General features: G+C 33.7%; 2 protein-coding genes and 1 long non-coding RNA gene across 6 annotated transcripts; 2 read left to right on the forward strand and 1 right to left on the reverse strand.

The window, feature by feature from the left end:
• Positions 1 to 699: 699 nt before the first annotated feature.
• Positions 700 to 9,950, forward strand: LUH (LEUNIG-like protein). 4 transcript variants are annotated; one of them, XM_082905698.1, is made up of 20 exons: positions 935 to 1,062; positions 1,228 to 1,367; positions 1,453 to 1,511; positions 1,644 to 1,742; positions 1,995 to 2,092; positions 2,313 to 2,422; positions 2,537 to 2,829; positions 2,934 to 3,006; positions 3,110 to 3,221; positions 5,354 to 5,403; positions 5,501 to 5,737; positions 6,676 to 6,747; positions 6,923 to 7,144; positions 7,430 to 7,571; positions 7,657 to 7,763; positions 8,075 to 8,224; positions 8,387 to 8,542; positions 8,647 to 8,766; positions 8,890 to 9,087; positions 9,392 to 9,950. In XM_082905698.1, exons 4-20 carry the CDS (start codon positions 1,711 to 1,713, stop codon positions 9,533 to 9,535), a joined length of 2,316 nt encoding a protein of 771 aa, XP_082761824.1. In that variant the 5' UTR covers positions 935 to 1,062; positions 1,228 to 1,367; positions 1,453 to 1,511; positions 1,644 to 1,710; the 3' UTR covers positions 9,536 to 9,950. The 4 variants fall into 4 exon arrangements, with proteins under 4 accessions (XP_028120283.1, XP_028120285.1, XP_082761824.1 ...); XM_082905699.1 differs by having other exon boundaries at positions 951 to 1,062; positions 1,450 to 1,511; XM_028264482.2 differs by lacking the exon at positions 1,228 to 1,367 and having other exon boundaries at positions 700 to 1,062.
• Positions 9,951 to 10,689: 739 nt separating this feature from the next.
• On the forward strand, positions 10,690 to 11,994 carry LOC145807467 (uncharacterized). The gene is made up of 2 exons (XR_014350585.1): positions 10,690 to 11,103; positions 11,625 to 11,994. It is a non-coding gene; the product is annotated as an uncharacterized LOC145807467 (long non-coding RNA).
• Positions 11,995 to 19,918: 7,924 nt separating this feature from the next.
• LOC145806950 (uncharacterized) lies at positions 19,919 to 20,329 on the reverse strand. The gene has a single exon (XM_082904820.1). It carries the CDS (start codon positions 20,327 to 20,329, stop codon positions 19,919 to 19,921), a length of 411 nt encoding a protein of 136 aa, XP_082760946.1.
• Positions 20,330 to 24,539: the final 4,210 nt, after the last annotated feature.

Raw genomic sequence — 24,539 nt, forward strand, 5'->3', positions numbered from 1 at the left:
GAGGATAAGATCAAATGATAGGGAATGTCTTATTTATAATAGAAAAGTATAAAAATATGACCGTTGCAAAATATGACCGTTGGAAAAATATGACCGTTGTAAAAATATGACCGTTGTAAAAATTTGAAAAAATATGACCGTTGGAAAAATATGACCGTTACAAAAATATGACCGTTGAAAAAATATGACCATTTGAAAAATACGATAGTAGAAAAATGTAACTTTCACAAAAATATAATTATATTTAGAAGAATGAAAAAAATAATAATTTGAAAGAAGTTAGTTTTTTTTTTTTTAGATTGGAAAGAAGGTAGTTAAAGTATAAGAATATTTTAATAGAAGATAGCTAAAGTAGATAGCCTTGTTGGAGTGTATATTAAAAAAATGACTAGCTAAAATAGTAAAGTGAAATTTTAAATAGCTATTTTAACTAGCCTTGCTGGAGATGCTCTAATCTCTCTCTTTCAATCCCTCCAAACAAAAACACTCATAAGAGAAAATCGCAAGGGTTGGGATAGGGACAGAATGGGGTTGGCAGTGATGTGGGGTTGCAGGGGTGGAGGACTGAGCGAGAGAGGACGAGGATAGTGACATTTCAAGAGTTATTGTGGAGGTTCATGTAATTATCAAACTTGCAAGGAAAATCAGGTAATTTTAAGCCGATTAAAATATAAAATGGTCCTGGTTGCAGCCCTACTGGTTAAAGATCGAGCACGTTGCACCTTCGCTGGCCTCCACGCCAAGCCCCGCACGCGTTCGGCGGACGATACACGCGACCTACCGTTCGCTTCAGTGAAGTCGTTCGACATTTAATGCGTATACGTAATCATCCGAACCACGATGACGAACCAACTAACTGTCGAACGCTTCTTACCCGAACCTAAAACCGAGCCAACAAATTTAACATGTATGCAGGGACAGGTACTTGTTTTCCGAACCTCAGGTTTTCGGACCTTCTGACAATCTTCCCTGTTAAGTTCGCCCTCGCCGTGCCTACTGTTATCTCTCTCTCTCTCCTCGCTTTATCTCTCTACGCTTTTATCGGTTGAAGCTGGGGCTTAGGTCAGTCAGAATCCACAATTTTCTCGGGAATTGTTTAATTTTCTTGGCTGGTGTTTATAGGAATTATGTTTTCAGATGTACTACTGCATATACACATATAGGCTTGAATATTTGGGATCGCGATCGGTTTATAAACTATGATTATCTGTACTGTTGACTGTGAAGGTGTTTTTATTTAAGTTCAATTTATAATCTACGAACTTCAAGTGAAGAATCAAAGTTTTCACGAGTTAAAACCATGATAAATTCGAACTCTTTTGACGTGCTATATGTATTCGTGAATCCAGATCGCTATCACATTGAAGGTTTTTTTTTTTTTTTCAATCTTGTAATAATTATGACGGGGAGTTTGTTCTCGCTTCTGAATTTTGTTAATTTTGTTTGAAGTAGGGTTTGTGACGTGGAGATCTTGTTTGGATCGGCAATGCAGGCCTTGATCTATTGGACTGGTATGTATTGAGTTTAATTTTGATGAGTGCAGTTTGAATTATCTTATTTTACTACGAGGACTTGCTATCTAAGTGATTTGATTTATTATTGGATAGATTGAATTGCTTTTTAACAGAGATCTGAATCTGTAGGACTTGATTGGGGACAAGCATAGTGATTGGTTTCTAGCTTTGTAATTGTTGGTGATTGCACCAAATCATGGCGCAGAGTAATTGGGAAGCTGATAAGATGTACGTTTGATTTTGACTTGTTTCCTTTTATCAGCTTCACTTCACTCCATTTGCAGGAAAAAGAAAGAAAATTGAATCTTTTTTAATTCAATGCTATACCCTGTTTTTGTTTAAGCAAAGCATGGGAATTGGTTACTAGATTCTAAGGAATTGGGGGTGGGGGACTTGCTCTGGATCCACATAGCATTGTCTTACTATAATTAGCTTAAACTTGTTGATCGATCTTCTGTTTCTTTGGCTCTTTTGTTCCAGGCTTGATGTTTACATTCATGACTATTTGTTGAAAAGAAAATTGCATAATTCTGCAAAAGCTTTCATGACTGAAGGGAAAGTCGCCACTGATCCAGTAGGTAATATTTGTGACTAATTGTTGACATCTTATGTTTTAATGCTATTTTATATAGTCTATTAGTAGGTTTTACTGAGTTCTGATGTAAGTTTACTGGTAATTTATCCATAGAACATTGCTATTGTTCCAATATTTGATTAAAATTGTTTAAATAAATCTGAAAATTTAAGCTTGCAACTCTGCGAGTCATCTGGGTAGTAAGTCAGAATTTGAATTTGCAGCTATTGATGCACCTGGGGGATTTCTTTTCGAATGGTGGTCTGTCTTTTGGGATATATTCATTGCAAGAACAAATGAGAAACATTCTGAACCTGCAGCAGCTTACATAGAGGTGTTTTTGAATTTCTCTCTTTTTCGCTCTTACTAGTTGAATCCTGATTTGAATTATATTTTTGCAGAATTCAGTTGACATATTTTCCTTTATTTTTCTTGAAATGAAAATCAGACACAACAAATGAAAGCAAGAGAGCACCAACAACTGCAAATGCAGCAGTTGCAACTCCTCCAACAGCGTAATGCTCAGTTGCAACGAAGGGACCCTAATCATCCTCCGCTTGGTGGTCCTATCAATGCTATGAACTCCGAAGGAATGATGGGCCAGCCATCAGCCAGTGTTTTGGCTATGAAAATGTATGAAGAACGAATGAAACACCCGCATTCAATGGATTCAGAGACTTCTCCAGCTATTATTGATGCCAATAGGATGGCCCTTCTCAAGTCAGCAACCAATCATCAAGGGTGGGTTAGTTTTTAGGAGTTATTTACTTGAACACAATTTTTTTTACTTGCACCTTTTACCTAGTTTGAGGTCATTCATTCTCTTGTTCCTTTGATTGATTCAGCCAGTTGGCACAAGGCAATTCTGGCTTGTCTGTGGGTTTGCAGCAAATTCAGGGACGAACTCCACTGACCACTGTAACTACGTTGACAGTACTCTTTCAGTTGCACTTTGTGAATTGTCCCTATATAATCAAGCATTTCACCATGCTCAGGCTGTTTATCCTTTTGAAATTTGTAGGACATCAAACAAGAAGTTAATTTGGGCACACCTCAGAAGTCTTTGCCAATGGATCCTTCATCGATATATGGACAAGCAATTTTACAACCAAAGTCTGGACTTGGTGGTGCAGGTACAATATCAAATCCTTCAGAATGAAGTAATTATAGTATATAAGCATACAGTTATTCGTAATTGATAATATATGGATGTAGTTTTTTCTTTTCTTTTTTAGTGTGTGATGGGCATGTTACTTGTCAAAAAATAAAAGTTTGTTAAGGGCATGTTGATTTGTGTACAAGTTTCTTTTTTTCCTCCTTCCAATTTCCTTAATGAAATTGCAAAACTTCTGGAACAGAATATCTTAGTAGAGTGATATTTTTGTTGCAAAAAAATGGAATTATATTGGTTCTATATTTGCTTTTCAAATAGTTCTAGTCAGCTGGCTATGCATTTTAGGCTAACTATAATAGAAATTGACTTACTATGGATGCTTTGTTTGGAAGTTCACCCCTTCTTAACTAGCATTCTTCTTAGTCCTCAGATTTTACTAATTACCATAAAATGATAAAATGCCACCGATGCCAATCAATTTCGTTACATACACAATTAAATGGGAAACTTGAGAACTTGATGGATCCTAGACAAGGTGTCTACAAATTTCACATTGCAAATAAAATTAAGTATGACAGCGAGTTAAAGCATATTGGAACTCATTTATCAAAAGTAGAGCAATGATACTGGACATTAGGAGCATTTGCTCCTTAGGACCCATACAGATGGCCTAGGTATTGTACTGTACATTAGGAGCTCTTGCACATTAGGACCCATAGAGATGGCCTAGGGACTGGACATTAGGAGCACTTGTGCCTTGGACGTGGCTTAACATGAACACAAACCGGCACACTCTCACACGCACGAGAGAGAGAGAGAGAGAGAGAGTACTTCTGCCTGAATGGGCATAAAGAAAAAACTAGACATGAATCATGATGATTGACTTTACGTAACAGGGAAAGATACTTCTCATGAGATAACTAAATTACCTTTTGTAACGAGAACCTCCTTTCCAATTGTGATGGCTCAAGCATTCTGGGTCTTGCCATGATGATTTGCATACAAGAAATGTTGATCTTGTTCAATGTGAACTGCCTCCTTTAGTTGTACAACTGGAGCTTGGAAAGCTGAATGACATACACATGGAAAGAATGGCGGAGGCAAAAATGCAGTTGTTTGTGACATGCCTGAGAGAATGGCATGTTGCACTTGAGCACCTATACCATTACCATTTATTAAATGCAGGGAGCTGGTTTGTTTTCTCTTTTGATTATTATGGTACACGATATTATTAAAAGCTAGGTGCTAATACAGAGGTTGGGTAATAAGCTTTTGGAGCAACAAGGATACAAAGAGAAGAACAAGAAAGAACAAAAAAGGAACTGCTTTGTAAAATGCAAAGCTCATAATAAAAGGAAGTAAAGGGGGAAAAAGTAAGAGGAATTGTCACTTCCAAGTCAAGTGCTTAGAACTTGAAAACCATCTTTCTCTGTGTTTAGGAGTCTGCTGCCTATCAGGTTTCAGGTCGTCAAACTAAAGAAGGCTGATTGTAAGCAAAAATTAATGAAAGGGGGGGATCAGTAATATTCAATGAAAGTCGAATCCTAAGGCCCTTGCAATGTGTATTTGTTTCGCTTGTTTATAGAGAAACAGCTTGAAGTGATTGCTTCACGCCATGAAATTCTTCATAACCAATGAATTTGGAACAGCAACAGAAAATGATTTAATACTGACATCATAACCAATGATGAGCTTCAACAAGATCTGGGAATAAGCAGTAGAATTACTGGTTCCTGCTTCTTAACATGATTATGTAAGTTGGTAACAAAATGAACTTTAAACACCTCTGATACCTAACCAACCCATAGTATCTGGAAAGCTTTCATCACAACTGAATTCTCCACAAGCCAAGGTGGAGTGAAAAAGTGAATCCCTTCTTATAGAGTCAACACAGATATTATTAAACTTGAAATTCGTGTTGAAGTCACATTAAAAGTTATTCTACTCAAGTACGAGTCAAAAAAGACTTACTCTTCTTTGGAATGCTATCTTCCACCTTGCCTGCAGAGATAATAACTTTTTAGTTCATTTTAATATTTTCCCAGTTAGGTTAAAATTGTCAGCCATGTCATTCAGCTGAATTTAATTAGAAATCAACGGGTGGATCATCTGCTTTATATTAAATAGTCCTCATAATTTCCATTTTCTCAGGATTAAATCAAGGTGTCACTGGTCTTCCATTGAAGGGTTGGCCTCTAACTGTGAGTTATGCAGGACCTTTTCTATTTTAGATATTCTTGGTAAGTTCAGTTTGGTAATGCATTTGTGTTTGACTATTATCCCTGACATGTTATCCAGGGGATTGACCAGTTACGACCGAGTTTAGGTTTACAAGTACAAAAGCCCAATCTACAGACCCAAAACCAGTTTCTTTTGGCATCACCACAACAGCAGGTCTTAGCACAAGGCAACCTTGGAAGTTCACCTAACTTTGGTTTTTCTGGTTTGCCAAGGGGTAGCTTGAACGTTAAAGATGGTCAACCCACAAGAAATGATGGATCTATATGCTCTCCCGCACAATCAAATTCACCGAAGGTTAGAATATCTTCTTGAGATTACTAAAGAATTTTTTTGCCAGGTTGTCATTTTGAAGCGCACACACACATGCAAAGTGGACAGATGGGATATTACATTCGTACATTGGAGATCTTTAAAAGATTTTTTGCTTCGTTATCTCTTCTACACTTGTATTTATTATCATGCACAATCTGCACTTGGAGAATGTTGTCTGTACTGTTACCAAAAAAAAAAGGGGGGAAGAGAATGTGATTTTCCATTGCTTTGCATTTTTGTAGTTTTTGGCAATAGGCACTGTAGACTGTATATGATAGAACAAAAAGAACTTATGTATTTGAGAGTATTTTTCAGTATGTATTTTTGTGGGGCTTCAGAAGAGATTGGGTTAATACATTATTGAGCTCATGTTTCCTTGGTCTTAGCCTTTCAAAGCCTACGTCAATGCATCTTCTTGTCTATTTAGGATATAGGAACTGTATATCTTTTTATTTGATTGGATCTAAATTTATCTAGGTTTGGCTAGTCTTTATTTTATTTTTATATTTTTCTTCTGACCAGCACAGCTTTTTACCAATACTAGCTGGACATGTGAAATGGTTAAAACTTTCTGTAGCGATACTTGTAAAATATTCAAACCAATTTCATCATAATTAGCTGTTTTTATTTTTTCCGTAACTGTCAAAAAGATAGGAAACAGGTTTCAAGTGTATCTATAGTTCAAACCTTTTTTTTTTTTTTGTAAATGCAGAGATATCTTCCAAAATGAGTTATAAGCACTTCCATCTATCTCTTCCTTTATTATTTCTATGAACACATACGGGATAGCCTTCATTCATTGCCACTGATACTGCATATGGCCTTTTGTTACTTTGGTATTATTTGGTGATTGGGGACATTATTTTAATTTTGAAGGTATGTAAATGCCTTCATCTGATTCTTTAGTGGATATTTAACAGATGAAGATGGCTCAGATGCAACAGTCTTCTTCTCAACAACAGGATCAGATGCAGCAGCAGCAACTGCAACAGGTAGTACTTGTTCATGCAAATTTAATTAGTGGAAGTCTTTTAAGGGTTTGAATGGTTGACGTCCATTAATATATGATGTTTGCAATGACAACTCAATTTCTTTTGCCATTTTTTTTTTCTTTCTTTCTTTGTGTTTAAACTGATAAGTATTCAACGGCTGTTTATCATGACATAGAATAATCGAAAAAGGAAACAACACTCTTCTTCTGGACCTGCCAACAGCACAGGTACAGGAAATACAGTTGGCCCCTCACCAAACTCTCCACCATCAACTCACACACCGGGTGATGGAATTACTACCGCAACTAGTCTGCAGCATGTCAACAGTGTGTCAAAAAGCTTGATGATGTATGGGTCAGACGGAGCAGGAGGTCTTGCGTCGTCTACAAATCAGTTGGTATGCCCGTTTAAGTTTTCACATATACATAGTGCTTTTTTCTCAAACTAGCATCATATGCATGGTGAACTGTAATTTGTTTTCTCCTTGGATGTCTAATATCCATGGTATATTTTGATCTGTTGATTTTGTGCATTCTTCTCAATATGTGCCGTTTCTCAACTAGGAAAAACATAGTTGTAACATTGAGAAAATTTTGTTTAGTGTGAAGTCTGTATTTAATGAATCTGTCTCATTGATGAAGTTTCTGAGTAACATGAAGCTAAACATTGATTATTAGTGCAGGAAGACATAGAACATTTTGGAGATGTCGGTTCTCTGGATGATAATATGGATTCATTTCTGTCGCATGATGGAGGAGAGGGAAGAGATCTGTATGGCACCTTAAAACCAGGTCTTACTGAGCATAAAACAGAGTCTTCTAAGGGTAATCAATTGTTGTATTTTGTGTGCGCTATGTTTGGCCTAACTGTTTGAATGGTACTAAGAAATGGTCAAATTCTCCATTTCAGGTTTTTCCTTTGGTGAAGTTGGTTGTATAAGGACAAGGAATAAAGTTACCTGCTGTCATTTTTCTTCAGATGGGAAGTTGCTAGCTAGTGCTGGACATGACAAGAAGGTAAAATACATACATTAAAAAATAAATATAATACCTGAAGACTACAGTTGCCAGGCTGGACACAACGGTTCACTTTAGTGATATATGACATGCATAAATTTGGCATTGTGACAAAGGATATTCTCCTTTAAGATCTATATCAATATCGTTAGTTACGTGTATGTATTTGTGGTGCGTGTGTCTGCTAGTTCCAGCCACTGATTGAACTAATGTTTCAATAAGCATACCTTAGAGTAAAAGTAATGTTAGCATAGATAAGAAGCACTGATCCAAATGGCATTATGGTCAATTATTCCTGTTACATGCATCAGGTTGTCCTCTGGAGTATGGATACACTGAAAACAGAAACCACACCGGAAGAACACCAATATTTGATTACAGATGTACGTTTTAGGCCAAATTCGTCTCAGCTAGCAACAGCGTCATTTGACAAGTCTGTGCGATTGTGGGATGCGGCTAATGTAATTGTCTCTACCCTCTCTTTTATGATAATCTTTGTAATTCTTGCATTTACAAGCCGCGTGTCTGCTGTTCACATTCTGGTAACCTAAAATTTGCAATGTATGAAGTTTGTATTTATTTATCATTACCACCACAAACACTTATTGGGCTTATTTTTGCAGCCAAGTTATTGTTTAAATGCGTACACCGGGCACCCTAATCATGTTATATCCCTGGATTTCCATCCCAAGAAGAACGATCTTTTCTGTTTTTGCGATAGTAACAATGAAATTCGCTATTGGAATATCAATCCATTCACTTGCGCTCGTGTTTCTAAGGTTGGATTTTGTAACCTTCTCTTTTGTTTTTCACATGTCTCCAAATTTCTATTGAAGCTGCACTGTATTAACCTTGATTTTTGATTATCTGTTACTTGGTGTAGCAAGGAGGCAGTGCTCAGGTGAGATTTCAACCAATAAGTGGACATGTACTGGCAGCAGCATCAGATAAGGTGGTGTCCATCTTTGATGTCGAAACTGATAGACAAACTCACGCATTCCAGGTTTGTATTTGTCTTCTATTATTCCATTGATGATTATGTTCTGTATTGAGATTATGGAATCATTCATGTGGCGTATTGAGATTATGTAATCATTCATGTGGCATCGGTACCTTCTGGAATCAGGGGCACTCTGGAGTGGTAAACTACCTGTGCTGGGATCTTAACGGAGACTATTTGGCATCTGTCAGTGAGGAATCCGTGAAAGTTTGGTCGTTAACCTCAAGGGAGTGCATTCATGAGCTTAGCTCCAATGGGAGTCAGTTCCATTCTTGTGTTTTTCATCCAAGTTATTCAGCTCTCTTGGTGATTGGTGGAATGCGGGTACATGCGTTCATTCTAGTTTAATTTTATATGACACGTGATCAACAATTTCTTTAGTAAAATTGCATTGAATAATATAAAATTTCGTTGAAATTTCTCTTCCTTTTCCTATAATTTTAGTAATCTTAGGATTCAACAGATTATAATGTTCTTTACTGCTGCATATGATGATCATACATATGTTTCCTTCTTCTTTAGTAATGCACCCATTGAAGGATTGTTCTGTTTTTAACTTGAGCGACTCTATGTTCAAACATATGATTGTAGTATAGCTATTAGGTTTTCTGATTTTTATCCATTGCAGTCTTTGGAGCTCTGGAACATGGCCGATAATAAGAGCATGACAATCTCAGGTCACGACAATATAATTGCAGCTTTAGCACAGTCACCTGTTACAGGAATGGTTGCCTCTGCAAGTCATGACAGCTCCGTGAAGTTATGGAAATAAGTTTAAACTACACTTAATTGGAGCTGCCTGCCTTAATCCCACCAATATAGAACCTGGGAAAAGACTCAGCAGGGTGTTGCCAACTGTTGGATGTAAGTTTTCTATGCATTATTGTAAGAAATGTGTTGTTTCTTGTAATTTAAGACACATTTCAAATTAGGGCTTTTTTATTTGTTTAAAGCTGGTGAGAATCTAAACACAGGGAGCAGACAGATGATAGATTGTTTGGTGGGAAGGTGAGGGAGAAGAGTGTATGTATGTTCTTCAATATTTTGATTGTTCTGTGATAAAAATGACCCCATGGTGGTTATAGAAAGCACAGTCCATCTCTTGTAAACACTTGGTGGTTGGACTTTATTGACGATTCTCATGGTCTTTAATTCAAGGCACAATTAGCACAATGCCAGATTAAAAATGGTGTACAAATGGAAAATTTTTATATACAAATCTCGTCACATTTAGAGTCAGTAATAAACATTTTGTTATGAAAGGAGGTGATATAAAGAGGCACCTCATTGTGAATGAAATTTTTTATTTAAACAATTGTATTTGTGTAGTATTTTGCTGAAATGCTTAAAGCATTCCACTGGCAATGTTTACAAGAGTGAGTTCTCTTATCACATACTCCGTTTCATGTCATTAAGGATGAATTAGGAGTGCTCAATTAGAATTTCCAAACATTTTTTTTTAAGAATTAAGGCCTTGATTGTTTACCATATATAAGGAACGGATATGATGATGGGGTTAGGTATAATATAAGATGAGTTATACATGTGTTTTTTATCTCCTTACATCTTGTGTTTGGTTGTTCCGAAGATAGGGAGTCTGAAAATATATGATGCAATACCCTCATAATATTGTATATCCCCCTTGGATATAAGAAATTTTTCATTTCAAAGATAAAAAAATAATCACTTTTATCTTATTTCATCTTATATTCTATCTTAATTAAATATAATATAAGTGACCTTACAGTACATATTATACATCTCAAATTTTATAACATATTATATCTCATCTTTACTTTTAATTATTACATATTTTCTTCAAATCTTTATATTTAATCCACATAATCAAACAGGCCTAAGAAAATTAAATATTAAATTTTTTAAAGTTGAATAATATATCTTAATTTTGTTTAATTAATTAAGCAGAGCAGAGAAGGAGTAGCGGAAGGACGTGAAAACACAATGGGGGTTAGTTAAAGGGGAAATTGCCCACAGGTCCTATATGAAACATGTGGATACTATTTAATCCAGTAACTTTTTGAGTAAACCCAAAAGTCTTACTTTCTTCTCTCTCTCTCTCTCTGTTTTTTGCCTGACTCTTTACGTTTTCCTCTCTTTTGTTTTGCATTTTTCTCTCATCTTTTTTGTCATGGACAACTACCGGTGATCATGTCTTTCTTCATTGATCGGGATTCATCGAAAACCACCAACCATCGAAATCAACTCGTGACTTCACCCTCACCGACGGCGAAGATGATATATTTTTGACGAAGAAGATGAGTGGATCTACTTAGATCTACATCAGATTTGGCTAGATCTAAACAAAAAATAGTTGCCGGAGTACAATCCTCTCTCTATATCTGCCTTTCTCCTTTGATCTCTCATTTATTTTTTTTTATTTTCTCTGCTATACACTTCTGTTTTTCTATTCTAATGGAGAAAATTTTCAAACGGTGAAAACTGTAAAATTTTACAGTTTCAAATTTTTTGGTGTTGGAATGAATCATGGTATAAAACTGTAAAATTTTACAGTTTTATAACATTCTTTAGAGCTGTAAAATTTTACAGTTTCATAACATGTTTTTTCAGTTTGATTCATAAGGATAAATGTTTAATAGGTTTTTACTTTGAAACTGGAACATTTTACAGTTTCAAAACTTACTTTTCAATTTGATCAATATTAGAGATTATTGCTTGAACTTTACAAAAATTGAAAATAGCATATATTTTTCCCATTGTTGCTTTTTTTGTCGTTTCATTTTTTTTCCTTTTAGTTTGTCAATATTTAGCACGCTTTGCTATTTTTTTTTGCTCTAATTTCTCTATTTATTCTTTTTTTTTTTTTTCTAGCAATATTCTAGATATTCTGGTGAGTCTTCAGTGATATTCTTAACGTCCAGTGAACATTCTGAACATTTCGGCGACTTCCATTAACGTTCTTAACACTCCGGTGAACTTCCGACGAAACTTCGGCGACTTCCCGATGGTGTTGAACATTTCGACGAGTCTCCGACGACCGTTTGACGGAAATCCGACGGTAGTAAAATGTAACAATGTCTGTAAATTTTTTTTTTTTAAAAAATTTTTTTTTTAGTAACAATTAAAAATGCATAAGATTAATTGGTACAAGTATTTTGTTTGAGGATTAGTTGGGTCTTGAACTTTGTATATGGACTTATCAGTAATTTCTCCGTTAAAGGGGAAATTATGGGGAAGTGTGTTCACTGTAAACTACTGACTTAATCCTGAGTCTGATGATGAGTCATCATAGAGATCCGACGAGAGGCTATCGGAATTGTGTGTTATCATTAGCTGACTAATCAATCTCCATCGCACGTTGGATCAAAATACAAAAAAAAAAAACAATGATTCATCCCATTAAAAATATCACCACTAATAGCACTAATGCATTAAAAAAAAAAAAAAATACAACTTCAAGATCAAAATATCACATCATTAATAACGGGACCCACTGCCACCTAATTAGTAGGAGCACTAATTAATGCTCCCAAGCATTTTTCAAAAAAAAAATCTCCATCGCTTGTTTGCCCTTTGTACGGCCTCTCTCTTGGCAATTATTTTTTTATTTATCTACGCTGTAAAAAGGAGAAATTATATTTTGCCCCATGGGCAAAGTTATGTGGTACTCCAAATGGAGTTTGGTTGATTAAAACAATAAATTCTATATCACCATGCTTGGTTTTATTTTTCAAAAAATATTTTTTAGAAAATTTTACTTTCTTATTTTTCGTGTTTTTTTGTTTTTATTAATTTTTTTAATATTTTAGGTAATTTTTAAAATTTTTAGACATACCTAACTTAGATGTATCTAAAAAGTAAAAAATTTGTGAAGAAAACCTTTTAAAAATTCACTAAATACCCAAAATACAAAAAAAAATACGAAAATTTAATACATTTTTTTGTATTTTTATGTATTTATTAATTTTTTAAAATATTTTTTTACAAATTTTTTACTTTTTTGATACATCTAAGTAAGGTGCATTTAAAAAGTAAAAAAAAAATGTTTAAAATTTAAAAAATATTCACTAAAAAGAAAAAAACACGAAAACCAAAAAATTTAATTTTCAAAAAATTTAATTCAAAAAACTCAAACTAAACACACTGATTATTTTTGTGTCTCATTTGAGAAGACATATGGATAAATACACAAATGCCCAATTGTAAGTAGTGTGGAGCAATACTCTAAAATCACTCAATACCTTCTCTATAAAAGGGTTTGCAAATAATTATAAATTAGCCTATCACTCGTGCTATGCACGGGATAATTATAGATATTTATATTTTTTTTATATTTTTTTTAATAAATAAATTATGTTTTTAAAGACTTTTTTATAAAAATAATTTAACAATCTTATCACTAACCATAGTGTATGAGAAAAATTGAAAATGATACTGCAATAACTATATATGGATTGTATGTATAATTATAAGTATGAGGGGATTTTAAATACTGATCAGGAGATTTTGACCACATCAATAAATCAATAATTGTGTTGGTCCAATTCATCAAATATAGTAAATTAGTAATCCATGTATGAGTGTATTGTGGTTTATTTAATATTATGACAGTCTAATCTTGTAAATTAAAAATCCATGCACGTGTGTTACTTTGGTTTATTTTCTCTGTATCTAAATTATCATTTCATACCATGGTTTAAATAAATTGTTTATTTAAATGCTGTACATTTATTTAATTTCCCTTGATATTTCAAAAAAAATTTGGGGCGTCTCAACATACCCACAGTTTCCTCACTTTCCTGACTTGCCACCAAAACCCACCAATTCCATCATTTAACCTTTTTCATTTCTTTAAATTTTTTTAATCTTCTTTCATTCCTTCATTTCCTCTATAAATCAGCCGAGTGTGGGAGCTCTTTACAACCATTTATTCATTCAGTTCTCCCCTTCTCATAAATTATATAGAGTAGAAATATTAAGTTTAGATACGGGAGTGCTTAGAGTGAAAATGAGTATTTTATAAAATAAATAAATAAATTGAGAATTGTAGATTTTATTAAATCATACATACTTTATGTTTTAGAAGTTTGATCAAAGCTATTTTTGGAGATCCATGGAGCAATTTCAGATTTATGGTGATGGAATTAATCATTTTGACGTAAATTCCGGTTGTATACAATATGCTCTATTTAAATCTCTTTGCAAAGAGTTCTATATTTTTAATCATTCTCAATTTGTAATCCACTTGATTAGTGTGGTTATTAATAGATTTCGTAAAATCGTTCATTGTTGAATCGTTGATATTCTGATCGTTTGGTTATGTACGAGAGTTGGATTACCCTATTAAGATGTCAACTTTTTAGTTTATTAAGTTATTTTATTTATTTAATTTCCCTTGATGTTCCAAAAATTTGGGGCGTCACACTATATATGTGAATTGTAATTTTTAAATGTCTTTTTTCTTTTTTCCTTTTTTTAAATGTCTTCTTTTTTTTCTTTTTTTATATTATATTAAAGTTTAATATTTAGATAATAATCATATGTGTTGGACTTTTCAATGAATTAAATGTCTTATTTTTTTTATTATATAATATTAAAGTTTAATATTTTGATAATAATCATATGTGTTAGACTTTTCAAGAAATTTTTTTTATACTTATTTTTAATGCATTAAAGTGTTATTATGAGGGATAATAATCATATGTGTTAGAATTTTCAAAAAATTCATGTGTTGGATTTCAAAGAATTTTTTATGCTTGTTCTTAATGCATTAAAGTGTTATTATGAGGGTAAGATTTGGGGGTTGAGAAAAATTAATAAATGCTAAGGTTTTTTTTTTTAAATCAAAAAATTAAAAAATTTAGATTAGGAGATTGGAGTTCGCACTAGGCTTGGGGTTAAAAACCCCCTTTTGCTTAATATATAGTACTAGCATATCACCCGTGCTATGCACGGATTGTGTTTACAATTATCTATAAAATATAGGTAGATATCTACAACTTTAACAAAAAATATTATTTGATTTTTTGGGAAAGAGAAAAGGAATGCAAGTTTTAATATTTTTTTTTAAAAATTTGTGAGAGAGATTAGTTGGGAGAGATTATGAAATATTTTTGTTATTAAATAAATAAATCAGTCAATAGTTTTTTTAATTTATTTTGTAAATTAAAAATCAATAATTTTGAAATTTTGATTAATTTGTCTCATTAAGTGATTTAAAATTTTGAAAAATACATAATTATATTATTAAATCATAATTCAAATTTAGATGTTATATCTTTTTGAGATCTATATCTAAATTTTTTTTATTTTTTTTGTGTAACCATAGTGTATGGAAGAAATTGAAAAGGGTGTTGCAATAATTATGAGAGAGTCAAAAGGGATTGTGGGTTAGGAGAAGTCAATAAATGCTGAGGTTGGGTTGGAAGAAGTCAATAAATGCTGAGTTTTTTTTTTAAATTAAAAAATTAGAAAATTAGGATTAGGAGATTGGAGCTCCCACAGGCCTTGGGGTTAAAAACCCCCTTCTGCTTAATATATAGTATAGATAGATTAGTTATAAATTTTATTAATATTAATAATTATAATTATAAAGTTTTTCATATATATATATGTATGTAATTATTTTCTATAATTATCATCTGCAAGTAATTTTTTTCATTATTAAATGCAACTATTTATTTGGTTCAATTTTTTACAAATGAAAAATTAATAAGTTTTATTTTGTAATTATTTTTTTAATCAAAATATTTTTGAATAATAAAATTTAAAATATTATATATCATAAAAATATAACATCATTCGTGAATTACAACATATCATAATTTACTTTAAAAATTTGTGTAATATGTATTCACAAAAAAATATTTCATTTCTTATGTGATATTGTCACAAATCAATTCAAGTCATTACTTATGCGGATCCCAAGTAAATTTCACGCAAATGAATAGTTTGGATTAATTTATAAAATTGCCACGTCAATATTTTTGGACAATAAATAATTGCTTATATTTGCGAGAAGTTATTGGTTGGTTTTGAGGTAAAAATTGTCTTGAACCTCTAATTTTAGATCACAACCACTTGAAAATTTCACTAAAACATAAAAATCGTTCAATAAGTGCTTATTATGTCATTAGAGATTGGTATTGCGGGTCTAACATTGAGAGAAGTTATTAGTTGCCCTTGGAGTATTGCCATATGGTGCCCCAAAGGTGTTATGATTGGTAAAGACGTTGAGATCCATGAATTTGTGTTGGGTGACTCGGGAACATGAGAGGAAATAGTAAATTGTGATGAGTGAGAGGCATGACCACGTGGCATTCTTGGACCAATTAATAATTTTTCTAAAAATTAGTGGGATGCAATATTACTGTGTCTTCGTTTGGGATGTGGGTTAGTTTTTTGATTTTTTGACTATTTTAGCTTGGAGTTAAAAAGTCCCGTTTGGGATAGGCTTTTTGATTTTTTTGAATTTTGTGAGAGAAAAAACGAAATGATTATGATTTGTATGTGACATTTTGTCTTATTAACTTTTTAGTTTATTTTGTCTTTTTGTGACTAAAATAGCCTAAACCCAACATTCCAAACATAGCCTGTGATACTCCAACAGTATTGTGATTGGTGAAAGGAATGAGATTCATAAATTTATATTGGATGATTGAAAAATATATATAAAAAAAATACTATAATAAATTATACAGTCATGCTAGAAGTCTCGACATTTCGAGGTTCGAATGCCTTGAATTTTGGTTTGGTTTATTTATTTATTTTTTGAAAGGTGGGTTACGTGTAAGGGTGTGCTAAAAAACTAGACATCCCGTACCAACTCAGCCAATGTAGCTTGATAAGGTGTGGATTGGGTTGGACCGGTTAGGTGATAAAATTGACTGATCAGTTAGGCTGCTGATTAAAATTTGTTAATTCTATATAATTTTGTACGAATCCCTACTATATTTTTATTTCAAATCAAGAAGACTCGATGGAAATCAAAGCCATTTTATCTTCCTCTGAGTCTTCCTGATTTGAAATAAAAATATAGTAGGGATTCGTGCAAAATTGTATGGAATTAACAAATTTTAACTAATAGTCTAACTGATCAGTCAATTTTATTACCAAACAAGTCTAACTCAACTCATTCATCTTATCAAATTAAACAAATTGAGTTGGTGCGAAATATCTAATTTTTTAGTACACCCATATACATAACAACCCCTGAAAAAAAAAATGAAAAATCAAACCAATACAACCTAAAAAAAAGCAAAAACAATTTGCAGGCACCCGAGCCTCAAAATTTCGAGGCGTCGAGCATTTTGTCTAAATTATAATTAATAATCGTAATGTAACAACTAAGGCCTTGTTTGGCAAGAGGCTATTTTAGCTAATTAGCCAAAAAGTTACTAAATTAGTCAAAAAGCCAACAACTCATACCAAAAAGTCAAAGATTCTCTTTTCTCTTTACTTTTTGCACATCTTTTCGTAATTAGCCAAAAAGTCATCCCAAACATACAAGTTTTTTTTACCTACCTTTTTAGCCAAATAACCAAAAAGTTACTAAATTAGCATGTTCCCAAACGAGGCCTAATGAGCTTGTTTGTTTTCATTTTTCAGAAAATACTTTTCAGAAAATTTTACTTTTTTATTTTTCGTCTTTTTTTGTTTTTATTGAAGTTTTTTAATATTTTAAGCAATTTTTTTTTTTTTTACTTTTTAGACACACCTAATATAAATACACCTAAAAAGTAAAAAATTGTAAAAAAAATCTTTTAAAAATTCACTAAATACCAAAAATACAAAAACATTTTTTATATTTTTGGTATTTAGTGAATTTTTAAAAGATTTTTTTTACAATTTTTTTATTTTTTAGATACATCTAACTAAGGTGCATCTAGAAAAGTAAAAAAAAATGTTTAAAATTTAAAAAATATTCACTAAAAACAAAAGAATACGAGAACCAAAAAACAACAAGGCTTCAGACTCCCAGTACGGACGACCCTCAGTGCCACGTGTCGGCCTAGAGTTGGCTGAAAAAAAAAAAAACAAATTTTTTTTTGCCCAATCACAAACGACCCCAGCACCCCCAGTTGGGAATCTAAGTCATTTCTAACCAAAAAATTAATTTTCAAAAAATTTAATCTAAAAACTCAAACCAAACGGAGTGAATAATTTTTCTGTATTCACGTGAAATTTGTAAGACGGCAGGCAACCTGTCTCTAGTGGAAGGTGACGTGGCAGGTCCATTTTTAGACCAATGAGGGGGAGTGTCTTGGCGCGAAAGTTTTTTTGGGAAAAGGAAAAAAAAAAGAAAAGAAAACAAAGATTCCTTTCTCTCTGACCTCACTGGCTAGGTTAATAGCTGATATATAAATTAAATTAATTAATAATTAAGAAATTAGCATGGGTTAATGTAAACTTATTAGTAGGATTAATCTATATCTATACTATATATTAAGTAAAAGAGAATTTTTAACCCAAAGTTTTGTGGGAGTTCCAATCTTCCAATCTAAATTTTTTGATTTTTTTATTTTAAAAAAAAAACTTAGCATTTATTAATTACTCTCAACCCCTAAGTCTTACCCTCATAATAGCACTTTAATACATTAAGAACAAGTACAAAAAAAATTCTTTGAAATCCAACACATGAATTTCTTGAAAAGTCCCAACACATATGATTATTTTCTCTCATAATAATACTTTAATGCATTAAAAATAAGTATAATTTTTTTTTTGAAAAGTCCAACACATATAAATCCTTGAAAAGTCCCAACACATATGATTATTATCCCTCATAATAACACTTTAATGCATTAAGAACAAGCATAAAACAAATTCCTTGAAAAAAAGTCCAACACATATGAATTCCTTGAAAAGTTCAACACATATGATTATTATTAAAATATTAAACTTTAATATAATATAAAATAAAATAAAAAAGATATTTAATTCCTTGAAAATCCAACATATATGATTATTATCAAAATATTAAACTTTAATATAATATAAAAAAGAAAAAAAAAGACATTTTAAAAAAAAGACACTTAAAAATTGCAATTCACATATATAGATAATTGTAAATACAACCCGTGCATAGCACGAGTGATATGCTAGTATATTATAAAGGAAGAGGGGTTTTTAATCTACAAATTTTGTGGGAGCTTTAATATTCTAATCTTAATTTTTTAATTTTAAAAAACAAACCTTAATATTTATTGATTTCTCCCAATCTACAAACCTTTTTGACTTCTCTCATAATTACTGCAACACTCTTTTTAATTTCTCTCATACACTATGATTACATACAAAAATTAAAAAAAGATAAGAATTTAGCTATGAAACTCAAAAAGATATAACATCTAAATTTGAATTAGATTTAGTAATATAATTATCTATTTTTTTGATATATATCTATCAAAATTTTAAATCACTTAATGGAATAAATTAATCAATTTTCTAAAATTATTGATTTTTTAAGGGAGACTTATTTATAAGTCTTTTTTCAGACACTTATGGTAGGTTAAGTCTTGTGTAATTTTTTATAGAGTCTCAAGTCCTATTTAGACATGAATGTATTCTACAAAATCCTACATAAACGTAATGTGACGTGACACTTACATAAACGTAACGTCACGTGACACCTACATAAACGTAACATCGGTTCAACTTGTAAATTTAGATTTCAACAAGTGTTAAACATGATCTCGGTTTAATTTCAACTTGTAAATTTAAATTTCAACAAGTGTTAAACATGATCTCGGTTTAACTTTAACTTGTAAATTTTTCACAAATTTCAATAAGTGTTAAACATAATCTCGGTTTAACTTCAACTTGTAAATTTAGATTTCAACAAGTGTTAAATATGATCTCGGTTTAATTTCAACTTGTAAATTTAAATTTCAACAAGTGTTAAACATAATTTCGGTTTAATTTTAACTTCAACAAGTGTTAAACCAACCTTAGCTTGTAAATTTTTCTCAAGCATCATTTTTCAGCCCTCTGCCCCCTAATGTGAACTTAAGTTCCACTTAGGTTCTCATTATGTATGTATTTCAGAAACCTCGTCAAGTATCGTATCAATCACAAGTGTATATAAGAAAAATCAAGCTAAAATTGTATTTATTACTTTGGCTAATAAAAGAGAACAAGAAATCTAATAATAAAAAAATTTCAGATTGCAAGTATCTCAAAGCCTTGGCAACTCTTTGCCTTCATTATCTTCAAGCCAATATGCCCCGTTGCCCAATACGGAGATGATTCTATAGGATCTCTCCCAATTCGGGCCAAACTTGCCCTCTCTTGGATCCTTCTTGTTGCCGACGACTTTTCTCAAGATGAGGTCACTGACTTGAAACTCCCTTGGGCTGACCTTCTTGTTATAAGCCCTGGTATGCTGCTGCTGGTATGCCGCAAATCGAATTGCAGCTCTCTTCCTTCTTTCTTTTAACAGATCCAGATCTTGGGCAAATAATACATATTTAGTCTCATTCTCTACCCCCTGAGTTCTGATTCCTGGGATTCCGACTTCTAGAGGAATGACTGCTTCTGTGCCATAAGCCATGGCAAATGGGAATTCCCTAGTTGATCTTCTAGGCATAGTCCGATATACCCAGAGTACACTTGGCAGTTCATCCACCCACTTTCCCTTTACTGTTTGCAGCCTCTTCTTAATCCCATCCAAGATGACTTTGTTGGATGCTTCTGCTTGTCCATTGCTTTGAGGGAAACTTGGGGTTAAAAAAAAATTCTTGATTTTGAATTTTGCATAGAAACTCTAGATTAGCTTATTGTCAAATTATGTTCCATTGTCCGTAACTATTGCTCTTGGGATCCCAAATCTGGTGATGATGTTCTTCCACATGAAGCTCTTCACGTCCACGTCTCGAATCTTGGCAAGGGGTTCAACTTCTATCCACTTGGTGAAGTAATCTGTTGCTACTAGTAGGTACTTTCTTTGCCTAGTTGCTTGGGGCAGTTTTCCAACAAGATCCATGCCCCATTGAGCGAACGACCAAGGACTGGATACTGAGTTTAGGTCTGCTGCTGGCTTGTGTATCAGAGGTGCAAATCTTTGGCACTTCTCACACTTTTTGACATGGGCTTCTGCATCTTTCTGCATGTAGGGCCACCAATATCCCTAGGTAATGGCCCTATGAGCAAGTGATATGCCCCCTGCATGGCTTCCACATAGTCCTTCATGTATTTCGTATAAAAAATCTTCAACTTGTAAAGGATGTACACACCTTAAAAGGAGTCTAGTACAGGATCTTCTGTAGAGATGTCCTTCTGCTGTCAAACTAAATCTTGCCAACTTTAATTTGATCTTGTGTGCCTCTTTGTGATCATCTGACAGTTTTCCTTCTTTCATAAATGCTATTATTGCGTCTATCCAACTTGGTCCCATGTCCACACACATTGCTTCATGCTTTGTGGTCAGTGGTTCGATGCTCGGGCCCGACAAGTAGTCGACCATTATTGTCCTTGCCTTTCTAGGTTGGATTGCACTAGCTAAGTTGGCCAGGGCATTGGCGTAACTATTATCATCTCGGTTAACCTGATGTAGTCGGCAATTCTGAAACAAGGCCACCAACCTGTCTACTTCCTTTGCGTATGTCGACATACGTTCATCTCGGGTTACGAACTCACATGTTTTCTGGTTAACTATAAGCTGAGAGTCACAGAAGACTATCACCTCATCTGCTTCTAATGCTGCTGCCAGTTTTAGTCTTGTAATTAGTGCTTCATACTCTGCTTCATTGTTTGAGGCCTTGAACCCCAAATGAATGGATTGTTCTAGTATTTGTCCATCTAGAGATACCAGTACTACTCCTGGCCCCGCTCCTTGTCGGTTTGAACTCCCATCAACAAACAGTCGAAAGGAGTCGCCGGTGTAAATGCTGTAGGGCCTGAGTTTTTTTTCTTTCCTTTGTTCTGTTGCCTTCGGCTGGGCTCATTTTCGCTCTCTTGGACATCGTTCACCTCGGCTCAATAGAGCCCGATGTACGATGGCTCCTGGAGTGAATTCGGCCACAAAGTTGGCCAAGACTTGGCATTTGATTGCTGTTCTGGATCTGTATTCTAGGTCATACTGTCCCAAGGCTACTGCCTATCTGTCTATTCTGCCTGTCAGATCTCCCTGCTACAACAGGGACTTCAAAGGATGCTCAGTTAGCACCACAATTTGGTGGGCTTGAAAGTAATGGTTCAGTTTCTTTGAAGCCATTACTAAAGCCAGTGCTAACTTTTCCAAGGGTAAATACCTGGTTTCTGCATCAGTTAGGGTTTTGCTTACATAATAAACAACTATTTGTTCCCCTTTTTCTTCTCGGATTACCACTGCACTTACTGCATGTTCTGAGACTGCCAAGTACACGAACAGCTCCTCTCTAGGTTCTCGATTTGAGAGAACTAGAGCCGTAGTCAAATACTTCTTCAAGTCAGCCAAGGCGACTTCGCACTCTCCTATCCATAAGAAGTCAGTGGCCTTCTTCACTAAGCTGAAGAAGGGTTTGCATTTGTCAGAACTTCGGCTTATGAACCTATTCAGGGCTGCAGCCCTTCCAGTCAATATCTGTACTTGCTTTGCCGAGGTTGGGCTTTTCAGTTCTAGGATGGCCTTGATCTGATCTGGGCTGGTCTCAATGCCCCTTCTGGTCACCAAGTATCCCAAGAACTTACCAGATCCAACTCCGAATGCATACTTCGATGCATTGAGTCAGAGCCGGTATGATTTTAGGATGTCAAAGACTGCCTTTAAGTCTTCCAGATGGTTCTTGGGTTCCCTAATCTTCATGACCATGTCGTCGATGTATACCTCCACTGTTCGGCCAATCAAGTGTCTGAACATCATGGTTACCAATCTTTGGTAAGTTTGTCACACCCTAAACCCGCCCCTAAAAGTTTGGGCATGACCCATTCGAAAACAGACACTAATCCTGTTATACATATCATACGGGGCCTGAACGGAAGCATTCAATAATATAAAATACATAGAATAACATCCATTGAGCTATTCCTAACATGCCAGGATCTCAACTTCACACTAAGTAAATATTATACAGAAAGTTTACACACATATGCCTCGACTCAACCCCACAAATTGGTTGATAACAAAAATATTAATGAAGAAGGAATTATATACAATCAACCATAAATAGACGTTCAAAGCATAAATCAAAACTCAGCAACAATACGTAATGCACGGCTTCAGGTGGTGCCTGGACGCATCAAAGTTGACAAGACAAACACAAGCCTTAAGGTTAGGACCGAACTCCCGGTTGGTTACCTACAGAAATAAACAGACAAAATACAGAATGAGCGAACTCAGTGAATAACAGTACATAAATAATGTAATATTCAACCTGAATAATCAAACATATAACAGCAGATACATATGATTAACTACATGCCGTAATTATGTCCAAAACAGCCATGGGTTCAATTTCCGTAACAGAATGGCTTTAAGCCCAGTATATACAGAACAACCATAGGCCTACAGATGCCGAACGACCATGGGTCCGGAAATGACAGAAATAACAGAAATAGCAAAAATAACAAAAATAACATAAATAACATAAACACCAAAAATAATAGAACTAACAGAAATAATAGAAATAACAGAAATAACAGGACTAACAGAAATAACAGAAATAACGGAACTAACAAAAATAACAGAAATAACAGAACACATAAGCGTGGGGTAACAGAACGCATAAAGCGTAGTAACAGAACGCATAAAGCGTGGGTAACAGAACACATAAAGCGTGGTAACAGAACGCATAAAGCGTAGGTAACAGAAATAACAGATGTATGGACTCAAGAGGTGGCTCGTACGAATTCTAGAGGTGGCTCCCACCAAGGTGTAGCACTTAGTTCCGTACAGCACTTTGTTCCATACCAGAAAACATAAGAACAGATTAATACAGATAAGCACATTATTCCCATTGATCACATCAATAAACATAGATACATAAGCTTAACAGAACGTTGCCGATAACAGAGTCGTAACATTAATTATCAACAGCAAACTAAACATATGGTACAATGATGGGCTTAGATTTCCTCATGGTTCTTTGTACATAGACATACTTGTTTTGTAATTAACAGAACCTTGACATTACCAATACTCCGAAGGTAAATCAAACCAATTCATAAACCAACTTCACAATGTTAATAGTTGTATACAATTTTTATACAGAAGTATAGGCAATTCTTAGGACGACACATTGACAGTAATCATTAGCCATAACTCAGAATACGGAGTAGGTTCAGAATCATATCGATGTGCGCTAACTCTTTCAATGTCCACGTCAGTTCTCAATCAACACACAGGTCAACATATTAGGTCACGGAGATTAGAATATTGTTCATAATATTTCTTAACGGTAATTACGGTGCATTTGCAGTACTATTACTCACAGTGTTCAGATGCTTGGTCCACCCCTGTAGTTGACCCTACACAATTCATCATAGTACAATACCATTCAATTTCCAATATTATTCAATGCAACATGATCCAACAAAGTCAGCACCACTTGGTTCATCAATACCATTTGCAACTTCACATAATTCACAATAAATCCTTGAATCCTATTTCAACATTCTAAAACCAAGTTCATATCATCTATATCCTTAATAGATTATTTCTCTAATTTTCCTTTACATGATAGCATGAATTTCAACATTTATAACAAGGTTCATTCGCAAATTCTAAACATAAGTTTCAACATTCCCAAATTCCAATTCAACTTGAACACATATACTTCAATACTTTAAACTTGAGCCAATTCATTGGCTGTCATCATTAA

The sequence above is a fragment of the Camellia sinensis genome, chromosome 14 (genome assembly GCF_055761805.1).
Source record: "Camellia sinensis isolate YWXY chromosome 14, ASM5576180v1, whole genome shotgun sequence".
NCBI classification, from domain to species: domain Eukaryota; kingdom Viridiplantae; phylum Streptophyta; class Magnoliopsida; order Ericales; family Theaceae; genus Camellia; species Camellia sinensis.